At 43.6% G+C, this 12468-nt stretch overlaps 1 protein-coding gene across 6 annotated transcripts in view; it reads right to left on the bottom strand.

Moving 5' to 3' along the window:
• SCTR (secretin receptor) overlaps window positions 1–12468 on the bottom strand; it is a 30092-nt gene that overhangs the window by 5597 nt on the left and 12027 nt on the right. For 5 of the 6 annotated variants that reach the window (XM_083711346.1, XM_083711350.1, XM_083711347.1 and 2 more), the window contains 8 exons: window positions 11465–11575; window positions 7784–7902; window positions 6411–6508; window positions 5258–5393; window positions 4139–4292; window positions 2749–2809; window positions 709–775; window positions 418–509 (listed from right to left, as the gene is read on the bottom strand). In XM_083711346.1, the coding sequence (XP_083567472.1) occupies window positions 418–509; window positions 709–775; window positions 2749–2809; window positions 4139–4292; window positions 5258–5393; window positions 6411–6508; window positions 7784–7902; window positions 11465–11575 (838 nt within the window). Of the gene's footprint in view, window positions 1–417; window positions 510–708; window positions 776–2748; window positions 2810–4138; window positions 4293–5257; window positions 5394–6410; window positions 6509–7783; window positions 7903–11464; window positions 11721–12468 lie in introns of all 6 variants that reach the window. The other variant, XM_083711351.1, reaches the window with a different exon arrangement.

The raw sequence follows: 12468 nt of genomic DNA, 5'->3' as shown, positions 1-12468 counted from the left end.
TGCAAACTGGAACACTCACTTCTGGGTTTGCGGCATTCGGGAGCCAAAACAGACGAGTACCAAGGCATTCAACAACCAAGGTATGACTGTATTACAAGAGAGGGAATGGGGATTTTCTCCATCAGCTTTTATCACACTACGCTCAGGGCTTTGCATCCAGATTTGTGCTCTGTTGCTGCTACTATAGATGGGGATAAGATATTTCCAAAAGAAGTACAAGCAGACCTGGAGGCATTTTATTGGGGTGGGTGTCCTTGAGGCAGCTAATCAGACAAGTTTATCTGGGTGATACATATCTTTGCATATATTTGCAGGCAAACAGGTAAAACATCTGTGCACAGGTATCTCTTGCTGCTGTACTTATGTGTGAGGCTGAGGTTTTGTTTTGTTTTGTTTTTTTGTTTTAAGCTGTCTTACTTGTATTGACTGGAATCCTTGTTCCTTCCATCTGGCCATCTAAGTTTGCTCATTAGAATCCTCACAATATTAACAAACAAAACGAAATTGATCTGCAAAGAGAATGAAAAGCTGGCATTGACATTCACATATTTGAAAGACACGCATCAAATTTGCTCTCTTCAGTTCGATCTTCATCTCAGAAATTGGCTGTGAAATGGACTTACAGCAATAGCATGAATTTGTTTATTACGGTCACAGACGAATAACATTTGGTACAAAAATAGAAGAGGCATTGTAATTCAGACTTACAACAATAGAAACCACCACAGGGCCTTGAATGAGCCACCGGGCATATGTAAGATGAGTATCCCAGCATCTGTAAGATAGCAAAATTCATTCATTATGCTTTTCAGGTCAACAAATGCCAGCGAGCATCATGTCAGCAATATTTGTCTTCAAAGGAAAAAAATCGCAAGGCAACATGCCCAGCAGATAGGAGCTGGCATCCATCCTGGCCTTTCAAATTATACCGGATGGATGAAACTATTAGAATACTCAAGTGTGCAGAAAACAAGCAGGGAAAGCAGAAGAATACATTTGCATTTTACTGTGAGTCATGATTCAGAGGAGCTCAACAAATCAGCAATGCCCTAGTCACCATCCTTTTTCAACTTGATGCCCCTCTTCGCCACTCCCATCAGCCCCGTCCAGCCTGGCCAATGGTCACAGCATGATGGGAGTTGTAGTCCAAAGCCCCCCCCCCCCCCAGGATCGGGAAGTGTACCCTGGTCTAGGGGTGGGGAGGAGCTGGATCCATCTAGACCTTGATCACCCTCAACCTGGTAAGGGAAGTCTCAATGGTGTCAGATGATCCATTTTTGCCTGTGCATTTTGAAATCAAACTGTGCAGGCAAAGGCACAACACTATGCATGCAAGCCCTGAGGATCAGCTGATTGTCTGGACTTGCATAGCCCTGTGGTGACTGCAGGCAGCCTTTCTGCCCAGCTGCTCCTTTACCTGCCACACAGCTGACCTCACATCGGACATCAGATGTGCAGCAGGAGGATACTGTTGGGCCAAAACAGGCTTGTGGTTCTGGAGGGCCCCAGGCTAAGTAAGAAGACCAGGGCTGAGGTGAGGGCTGGCTGAGGACAGACTGAGGTTAATAGAGTCTCATAGAGCAGCCTCTACAGCTTCACCTGGCTCTCACTATAACCAGGACTACTTTTCTTGAAAAAGAGGGGCTGTGATCACCTCCCTTATTCCCTTAGAATGGCAATGGCGCTCACCTAAGAGGTGCTGGAACTGAGTTGTGGCAAGTTCTGGCTGGGGAAAAAAGCCTTGACTATAACACAGGTATATATGGCTGCTGGCCTGAAAGATTTTTACTTCTGATACCGTATTCCGACCCCTGTCAAACGTCAAAGTCCAGAGGCCTCACAGCAATGCAGCTGAGTCAGCTTCTTATCCTTTGACTTGAGGTTCCGAAAACACTTCCTTGTTTTTCAAGATAATATTGTGTTTTCGTTTAGCACGGTCTTTGCAACGAGAAAACAACAGCACTTCACAAACAACCCAACTCCCCCTGCTGGATGGTAAATGATCATAATCAAATTAACGCATATGCAACAATACGTTTTTAAAAAAAGAAGTGTTTAAGGTTCCACAATAATCTGTGTTGTTTTTGATGCAACAGGCGAGGAACAGCTGCCCTTCTGGAATTTATTATCACAATAACTGCAGATACAGCTGCTTCCCCTCTTGCCATTTTAATACAGAGAGCTCCTGACAATGAGAGTCTTTCATAAATGCGCTGCTGCTGCTGCTGCTGCTGCTGCTGTTGTTGTGATGTGATGTTCAGATGAAAACTCTGCCTATTTTCTTTTACTGATAATAATAAAAGTATGAGTTCTAGATGACAAATGAAGGCTACAAGTGGTTATTGGAACAGAACAAAAGACATAAACATGGTCTGGAACCAGATTAACTGGCCTGCCTTCCCCAGCGTAGAATGATGGGGATTGCTTGAGACAATATATGTCTGGGCAGTGGGAGATGGCAAAGAGAAAAGAACGGATTCTGTTTTCACAAGGAAGCTGCAGATTTTTTTTTATACTGGCCAGGCACTTGTATAATGGGATACACACTATTTTTAGGAGTGGTTTGATCAGTATTAATTGCAACTGAACTGCTACTGTTATTCTCTTCTTGTCTCAGTGTTTCAGAACATTGCAAGAAAATAGGATTGCAGCCATTTGAAACCAGCTCTCAAAGGTTCTGTGGGCACACAGCTGAGGCAACGCTAATAAATACAGAGCATGGAAAGATGTAATGGAAACACAACTTACCCAACATTTTCATGTAATAGTCTGGCCGTGACCCATGCAATTGCAAAGAAAGTTGGAGTGCCTGCAGTGAAGAAATAGAGAGAGACACCTCCCCGGGTCAATCCTTAAGGCTTATCCATACTTCCTCTTCTCCTGCTCCTTTCACCCAGAGCAAAAACTGCTCTTTAGTGCTCAGTTGGAGCAAATAGCAATTCAGGTGTTTTGTGGATTGCCCTTTGTTCCAATTTAGAGCTAAAGACTAAGCAGAAGTGTGGGAAAGCCCTTAATCATAGAACGCACAAGGAATCATAGCATTGTAGAGTTGGAAGGGACCCTGAGGATTATCTGGCCTGCAAAGCAAGAATATGCAGCTATGACATCACCAGCTAAATGAATATTTTGATGCATAGTAGCAAACTCCTGTGGTTCTGTGAGGCAAAATGGGAACAACCACAAACCAAAGAGAAGTTCCCCTGATACAGTGGTACCTCGGGTTAAGAACTTAGTTCGTTCTGGAGGTCCGTTCTTAACCTGAAACTGTTCTTAACCTGAAGCACCACTTTAGCTAATGGGGCCTCCTGCTGCCGCTGCGCGGCCACTGCACGATTTCTGTTCTCATCCTGAAGCAAAGTTCTTAACCCGAGGTAATATTTCTGGATTAGCGGAGTCTGTAACCTGAAGCGTATGTAACCTGAAGCGTATGTAACCCAAGGTACCACTGTATACCCAGGGGAATATGAAGCTATACACAAGCACATGATGTTTCAGTTCAGTTGTCCCCAACTCAAAAGGGAACAACAACAAAAAAGAGCCTGTGGAAAACTGGCTGCTGAGGACTATGCATGCATATTATTGGCTTCTTTGAAATGTTTTTGTTACCTCAGCTGTGTAAGCAATACATTCTGCCCCTGCAAACCCTGCTCCATCACACACCTCAAAGCTGTACAAAGGATAGCGAGAGAAAGAAGGAAAGCGGCGAGTGGGGAGGCAAGAGGAGAAATAGAGGGAGGGGAAGCATCAAAAGAAGCAATGTAGCAAAGAGGACGAAAGAAAGAAGAATAAAGCAGGAAGCAAGAGCAGGGAATGAAGAAGAGGGAGCCATAGGCTGTGTACACACCACACTTTTAAAGGACATGACTTCCCCCAAAGGATTCTGGGAGCAGGAGCTTGTTAAGAGTGCTAGGAATTGTAGCTACAGCTCCCAGGATGCTTTGCAGGAAGCCTTGTGCTTTAAAGTTGTGGTGCCAGAGATGGAGTGAGACAGGAAGTGAGAGGCACATGAAATGAGGGTAAGCAAAGAAGAGTGCAGGAAGGCAAGGGAAGCAGAGCAAGGACTGAAACGGAGTCACTGGGGGATAATACTGTGCAGCATTCTGTTGCAGCTCCCCCACTGGTGTCAACTGGTACTTACCCCATCCCAGAACCACAAACCACCAGAAGAACTTTCTTTCGGAGAAGAAAGACATCACCAGCAAGGTATGAAGATAAAGCCCTTCCACAAGAAGCCAGCTGTAGTTAGCCATGATACAGAAGTTAATGAAGACCATGATAATCTTACATCGACCCTGAGGAAAGAGGGAGAGAAGCTAAACAGCATGTGCTTTGTCTCCCTTCCCTAGGCATTTCACAGTCCTGCTCCCGAGCTCCAACTTGCTGTGTCATGCTTTATTTATCACCAGTGTAAAAGTCAGGTTGTGGTTGTTACAATTACTACACTCACTTTTGTCGTTCTCACTGTAGATTTTGAGTGATACACAACTAAATCACACACAGAATAGACCTGTGGGAATCAATGGAAGTTGCTTAAATCAATGGGTCTGTTCTGAGTATGATATCATGGGATATAAGTCACTGTTACCCATGTATTTTATTTATTGGTTTGGATTGTTTTATTTCTACCACTAGCATCCATGTTTAAATGTATGCTGTATTCTTTTTTTTAAAAAAAATGTTCTAAAAGATTCAAAACGTTATCTTTTAAAATCAACGAGTCTGCAACAAATTATTATTGTTCAAGTCCTGAACAGTTTTGCCATTTTCAAACCTACTGCCAATCACAGAGGTTCACATTCACTCCCTTGTGAAATCTTTATAAGAGCTGATTAATGCACTTCAATTAATTTCCTTGTAAAGTGTCATGATGCCATACGGCACGTTATCCAAATTGCGTTTAAACATGTTTTGCTCTTTGGTTTCTTTGGCCTTGTGATTATTTCATTCCCTTGTGGTTGTGGTATTCATAAAACCAAAGAACAACTAAATATATAAACAATATATTATTTATGTTCAGACCATACATACACAAACAAGCAGATGAACAGCACACTCATTAGCATTTTTAACTCATACGTAAATCCTCAGTTTTCAATGGGTCTTCCCCAGGGAAGTTCACATAAGCTTTCACCTCAAGTCTGCCATTTTCCCTGACAAAATGGCTCACAGGGATGGAAAGGGAATTTAATTCTTAGGCACCTTTCTTCAACCTGTGATGAGCTGGATGGTAGGCCATATTTATAGGCTTCTTCCTTACCATGTGTAACTCACAGTAGACTGTATCGTCAGTGTCTTCAGACAGGACAGGATCTCTGATGAAGTTTGCCAAAGCTCGCAAAATGAACGATGCAAAGAGCTGCATGTGGATGCAATTTCTCGTACAGCGAAGCCTTCTGTGGCCCAAAGAGAAAAGCACCAAGAAGGTTTCTAAACAAGGAACTGCTTGGGTTTCTTATCAGACATATGAACAGATCTTACACCATCTAAAGCAGAATCAGATTATTGATCCATCAAACCCATCTGCTCATGGGTGTAGTCAGGATTTGGGAAGGGAGGCAGAACTGACATGATTGGTCAGTTAGTTAAGTATTTCTATGGTTTTACTTGATCTAGAAGGGAGGAGCTACCCCCTTGCCCCCCTTGGCTACGCCCATGCATCTGCTCTGACAGGAAACTGCTTCTCCAAGATCTCAGTCTTGCTACTTGAAGTCACTGAGGATTGAATATAGGGCAAAGTGTGGTACCACTCAGCAATGGTCATTCAAATCAACAGGAACCTCATCAGTACTCTGCAACCATCCAATACCATTGCCTGATCTGATAGCATCGTGAAGCAAAACTGACGTATTGATGGTAAAAGATCATCTTTCCCACAACACTAGGCTGAGGAACTAGTGACCCTCTGGATGTTTCCGGACTAGACCTCCCTGACTCTTAGCCATGCTGGCTGGGGCTGATGGGAGCTGGAGTCCATAGCATCTTGACAACTGTGGGTTCCACCCCTGCTTTAATAGAAAGACAAAAGAACTAATAAAAGGGGGAATGCAGTCACTGCTTCTTTGCCAGGCTTCATCAGATCCACCTGAAAAACCTATCCAATGAGCAGGATATCCACCTAACATACAGATCATCTTCCCAAATCCACAGCTTAAGTTTTAAAACTTAAGTTTTTTCTTCTACCCACTTGAATATACACTTCTGCCTGTTGACGTTTGAACGGAATGTGCACTTCCCCACTGTTACTGTGCAAAACAGGAAGCCCTTTCAGAATGAATATCTGACGAAAGATCAATGGAACGGCTTTTGAAATAACACTTTATTTCACTATTCATTTGGGGGTTGGTTTTTTCCACAGATTAACCAGGAAGTATAAACAAATATTTAAAAAGGAATGAATAATTCTTCTTCACCTGAAAGAACCCAGAATGCCCAAGGCAATTGTCAGCGCCACTAGAGAAGCGCTGGTTCCGATGGTGTACACAATCTCCAACTTCCTCAGGTAAGACACCTGTCAAGAAACATCCAGGTACACTCAGTCCCAGCAGAGATGTGAATGTGTAGGAAACCCACTTGTCTCAAAAAGAGTGACAACATGTCTTTTTTCAGAACATGCTGTCCCATCATTTGTTCTAAAAGCACTACCATGAACTAATTTGGTTTTGCCTGCAATCAGAGTGATTAGAAAACACTGCCCCAGGTAGAATTAGGCCAGATTTAAAATTTAGAGACACAAAAACCCCACAGAGGGTTGTAAGTGGTTGACAACATATTTAAATGGTTTTACCATTGTCTACAGGTGCAGTATTAGTGTGCCATAAATCAATGGCCTGGCTTTGCTTCCATGTCAACTGCGCTTGTGTATAACTAGTCCCAACTGAGCTTCAGTCACTTAAAGCAGACTGTTGTCCTATAACAAATTTTTGAAGGGAGAAAGGCTCTGTTTGTATTATGACTGAATAATACTATGTTTTGTCACCAGGTGGGGCTATTTGCAACACCTTTTCCTACTCTGCTCTTTAGTGCTGTGTTTCAAACCCTAGTAAGCCACTGGTGGAAGATAAACGCATAGGATGAAGGCAGATATCTAAAAGTGTGGTATAGGTGGCTTGAGTGCACTTTTTCTGCTGCAGAACGAAAACATATGTATTTACGATATTTCTATATCCCACTATTCTATGCCAATCTAAAAACAAGTACAATAAAAGTACAGCCTAAAAACAAAACAAACTACGAAGCAAAGTCAACAGCAGCTAAAATCAAACAAGCAGCAGTTTTAAAAGCACAACAGAAGACAGAGCCATGGAACTGGACTCTCCTCCTCCCCTCTGGCTCCAGTTTTTGAATATCAGCAGGAACCTCATCCAGAGTTATCAGGAAATGATGCAGATCCAAAAGAGTCTGGTGAGAGGATATCCTAATGGGTTTTCCACCTGTGGCTTAGTGGGTCAATCTAAACAAGCAGAAATACCCAGGAATACAGGGAATGTGTGCTCAAACCACTTCCACCCCACTTCTGATGCTTCCCGATGACCTGCCCATTGAGCATTCATCCTGGTTTGTTTGTTGACATTGCTTTAGGGCGAATGTCATCCCACATTGCCCAGTGAATTTCTCCTTCACTTTCCTTATCACAAAAGGTCATGTTTGGGGAAGCAGGTTTATTGTGAAAAACCTTCCAATCAACTATAATTGCCCAACCTGAATTTTCAGTATTGAATTCCACCCCAAAACAGCAAGTGTTTGAAAGTGCCCATAGGATACTGTACTGATTATTTGTACTTACCCTACGCTGCCACGCAACTATAGGAGCATTAATCTCTTCCACATTTAAACCACAAGCAATATAGGGTCTTGGATATTTTTCCGACCAGCCATCCTTGGTGCAGTTACGATATATAAACCCTTGGTTTGTAATGACAGAAACAAAATAAGTCATACAGTTAGTAGTTGCAATTAGCACTGGTGAAAGCTACTATTATACAGTAAATACACATTCAAGGCCACATGGTGGAGTCTGGAAGTTTTTGCTTCCCTTTTAGATTACCTGCAGCTTGCTGTGATGTCAGAACCCGGGCAAATTGTGGTTCATCTTAACTATGGTTTGCTGAAACAAGCCAATTTCAAACTGTAGTTTATGAAGCTGGCTTGTTTCAGCAAAGCATTTTCAAGATTAGCGCAGAAAATTGTTTACTGTTCTTAAACCACGGACAAAAATAGCTGTATTCATTATGTTCCAAAGAGATGCATTAATCCTGTTATGTTTAAGAGCAATTAAGTGACTCTGTCTGAACAGACATTCCTGCTTCTGTCTCTGTTTTACTTTTTTGTTCTACAAGGAACAAAGTTCATTGTTGGCACCATAAAAATAAATGGTTCCCAAGAATGAAAACATCATTTCAGGATTGCAAGTGCGGAGATATATCACACAACTGGTTGCACTTACGCTGTGGCTGTTATGGCATGCTGTGAACCATAAAGCACTGGCATCAGTCACCTATAGTATAGTAAATGGTATGCAGTTAAATCCCAAGTATATTAATTGGAAGTAAGTCTCACTATGTTCAATGAGACTGGCTCCTTTCTAAGTACCATATACTTAGGCTTCAAGTTGTTTAAAATGTAACTGATTGATCAAGGCCAAGTTGAGTCGATCACCTTGGGCAGCAGGATCCACTGGGGTAGCATATCTGGCCTCCAAGAAACACAACACATATAGATTTTTATTCCTTCCTGGTTCCTGATACACAGCTTCTCATACTCTTCCCGCTTCTTCCCTGACAGATAGGTTGGGGTGTCATTTTGTGGTTCACGTCCGGTACCAAAATGTCTTGTGGCAACGCTGTGATTGATCAATATGTATTTAAAGGTTTTCTTATCACCCTTCATCATTAAAGCAATAAAGCCCAGAGCAAGCGTAACAAATCAAAACAGCCAAGAGCTGAGTTGTTTCAATTTTACCAGCTCCCTCTAGCGGCTGAGTTTTCCATCTGCAGGCAGCTGGTGGGAGAGGCTGTCCGTCTTCCCTGACCTGGTCCTTCCAGCTGCTCTGGAACTAACAACTTCCATCCGTCTCAGCCCCAGCCAGCGGGGTTGAGAGAGTTGTAGTCCAAAGTAGCTTTGCAGTGTTCCCAGCGATCAGGCGACAAGCTGCTCGTTGTCCCTTTTCCAGACCCTCTCAAGCAGGCTGTTAAGGTGCTGAATGATAACACCTGAATTGGGAGAGGTTGTGCAGTCCTTTGATGCAGTGGTGAAGTGGACGAGGAAGAACCAGAAGAGCTTGAATCCTGGCAAGACAGGGGATCTGTGGCTAAGTGATTCCTGTCACCTCTACAGTTCAATGCTCTGGGGAGCAGTTGCAGCAACAGAGGACCACTCCTCCTCTGCCAGTGTATGTAACTTCCTCTGACGAACTGCATACACGCAGCTGGAGACTGTGCTTGCATGGAATCTTCCTCTGCTCATCCCTTTTCAATTCCCTCCTGGTTCTGGGAAACAGGAGAGGGTGGGGAAGCAGGTGGGCCCTTCCCTTGCCTGACCTGCCTCTTCCTCCTCTTCCTCCAACCTATCTGGTGCTCCACCAGCCTCCACCCGCCTCTGATTATTGCCTCCTGGCTGATACAGGTCCCCACAAGCCATTGCCCCCCTCTCCCGAGTCAGACTCCACCTGCCCCCTGCCCAGATACACACTTGCCAGTCCCAGAAAGGGTGCTTCTGGATCCAGCATTGTCGATGGAGGCTCAGGTAACCTTGGTGGCTAGAAGCACCTTTCTGCAGCTGCAACTGGTACAACTGGTACAACTGTTCCTGCACCAGGAAAACGTAGCCACAGTAGTTCGTGCATTGGTTACTTCAAGACTGGGCTACTGCAATGCACTCTATGTGGGGCTTCCCTTGAGCTTGATCCAGAAGCTGCAGTTAATGCAGAATGGTGCAACGTGATGCTGACAGGAGTGAGTCCTTGTCTGCATATAACACCTGTGCTCAGAGATCTGCACTGGTTGCCAATTTGCTGCTGGGTCAAGTTCAAGGTGTTACTATTAGAATATAAAGCCCTTAAGAGACAGTTTACCTTACCCTATATATATCCACTCAACTGCTGCAATCTGCAGAACTGGCACTGCAAAGGTGCCACATAACACCCATTTGTAGCAAATCAGTATTTTAGGGTGGCAGCTCCCACTATTTAGAACTCCCCATCCATTAACATCAGACAGGCACCTTCAATTGACTGTACTCTTTTCGGTGCCTGCTAAAAACATTTTTTTCCTAGAGAAGACTACCCAAATATGCAGAATGTTTACATGGGTTTTAATGTTTTTAGCTTATCACTGATCTTAATCACCATCCAAAACAACCCTTCACTGTGGCTCCATGAAAACACCACAGAACAAATACATCAGGCAGGAGCCGTCTTTCCTTGTTTATATTATGCTTCGTTTTTATTCCCAGGGACCAGAAGGGGAAATTACCACTTCTATCTGTGTGTTTATAGATCCATATCTATATCTATATGAACAAGCAGTTTCCTCAGAAGCACTCTGCGGGCAGCCCATTATTTTTCTCATTTTGCAGATAGGAAGCCTAAAAAGTTTCATTGTTGGGATCTGAGCCCTGATCTTGGTCCAAATTCTCTCCGTGTGTGGCACAAGAACATGAGAAGATGATTCAGGCTACAGATCCATCTGAATCACCATCCTGCTGCACACAGTGGCTAACCAGGTGTCTCTGGGAACCCTACAAGCAGGAGATGAAGGCAATAGCCTTCTTTCCCATTCTGGCTCCCCAGCAGCTGGTGTTCAGTGCCATACTGCCTATCAATCCAGAGATTATGTATACAACCACCACAACCAGTTGCCCATGATAGATGGTGGATTCGTCTAGGAATGACATTTTTAAAAATCCAAATAGGTTGTGCCACTTGTTAAATTCTGCTTGACGTCACAGAAAGAAAAGGCCAACGTAACATTTACAGAATTCACACTCTGGTCCGAATGGGATCCTGAGAGGAATTTACTGTTCACCTTCTTGCCTGGGGCGAACAGCAATTGTCCCACAGGGGAATAGGCAAGGAGCAAATGCAGAAACCTGCTATGCCTCCTGATGCCAATCAGCTTATGGGACATCCAGCAACATCAATTAAGCCGAGCCCCAGAAGGGCTCTTGGTCTGTGACATTTCTTCCTCTTTCTTTTTTTCCTTTGTGATCCTTGGATGAAGGGTGGAATATAAATTTAATTAATAATAGTAATAATAACTCTGTGCAAGGCTAAGATAGCAGCATCAGACATTTCTGGAAGCAGCTCCTAGATTCTAGGTAAGATTCTACTTTCCCTAGAAAAACAGTACATGACAAACCATATTCTAGCCTGTGCTACACTGAGGACTCAGCCTTTAATCCTTGACAGGGTACAAGGAAAGCCTGGCATCAGACAGTGCCTGTGGAAGTGTTATGTTTTAAGTTTTACCTGTTTTCCCAGTTACCATTTGGAAGGCTTTGGGGCAAGGAACGCTAACTGTTTGCCCAATGGAAGAAGACAGCCAGCAGGTTATATTATCCCACATTCCAAGGCATCTGTCTAGGAGTCAAGAACAACAACAAAAGTTACATACCTCACGCCATCCAGACGAAGAGGAGGAATTACTACATTCTGACCCCCAGGCCTGAGGTTCCTCAACCCTGCTTTAAGTACATTTCTATGCCTCATTTTCCATTTGTTACGCCTATAGTGGAGATGATCAGTATCTTATCTTCTGGGAAAGCTTGTGGCTTCTCTAGGGTTGTCACAAATTGTGATGGAAACTCAAAGTTTAAAACTCCCAGATTTGTGCAGGCATTAGCGATCATTTTTCATACACACACACTTCTGTCCAGAGCAGCTTTTCCTCTATTGAGGCTCCCTGCTTCTGATGGATTAGCTGGAAAATCAGTTTGGCTGATTCTCTGAGCAAACCCCAGAATTTTGGCCATCAGTGCTTGAGATGATGTGGATGGGCTAGATGGCAGCTCTACTCACTGCAAACTAATCTGAGCAGCCCACTTGGCATCATCTAGGCACTGCAGGTGCTACAAGGAAGGGGAAAACCTACCATATATCATGCAGCAATGCCTGATGTATAGCAACGCTTTGTATCATTCCCTCTGCTGCCGCCACCGCCACCACCCGACGCTACAAGTGTTTTCCAGCTGGGGCAAAAATACAAAGGGCTCCTTTTATTTATTCTGCATCTTCACATGCTCATACTTCGTTTTAGACTACTTGGGTCTGCTTCATGTAGAGCTCAGACACCACGGGAATTGGCAGCCTACAGGCATCCATTAACTAAGCCAAGTGGGCATTAATCAGGCAGTTCCAGGAGCATTTGAGAAGGAAACTGTGATGAGTGTGCTGGGAAAAGGGAGGAGAAGTGATCTTGTTTAATTGTATATTATTGTGCCCCATATACATATCTTCTGAAGTAGGCATTTGTC

Source organism: Podarcis gaigeae (assembly GCF_964106915.1).
Source record: "Podarcis gaigeae genome assembly, chromosome: 1".
Lineage (NCBI taxonomy): Eukaryota > Metazoa > Chordata > Lepidosauria > Squamata > Lacertidae > Podarcis > Podarcis gaigeae.
This window is presented reverse-complemented; position numbering and strand designations above follow the sequence as displayed.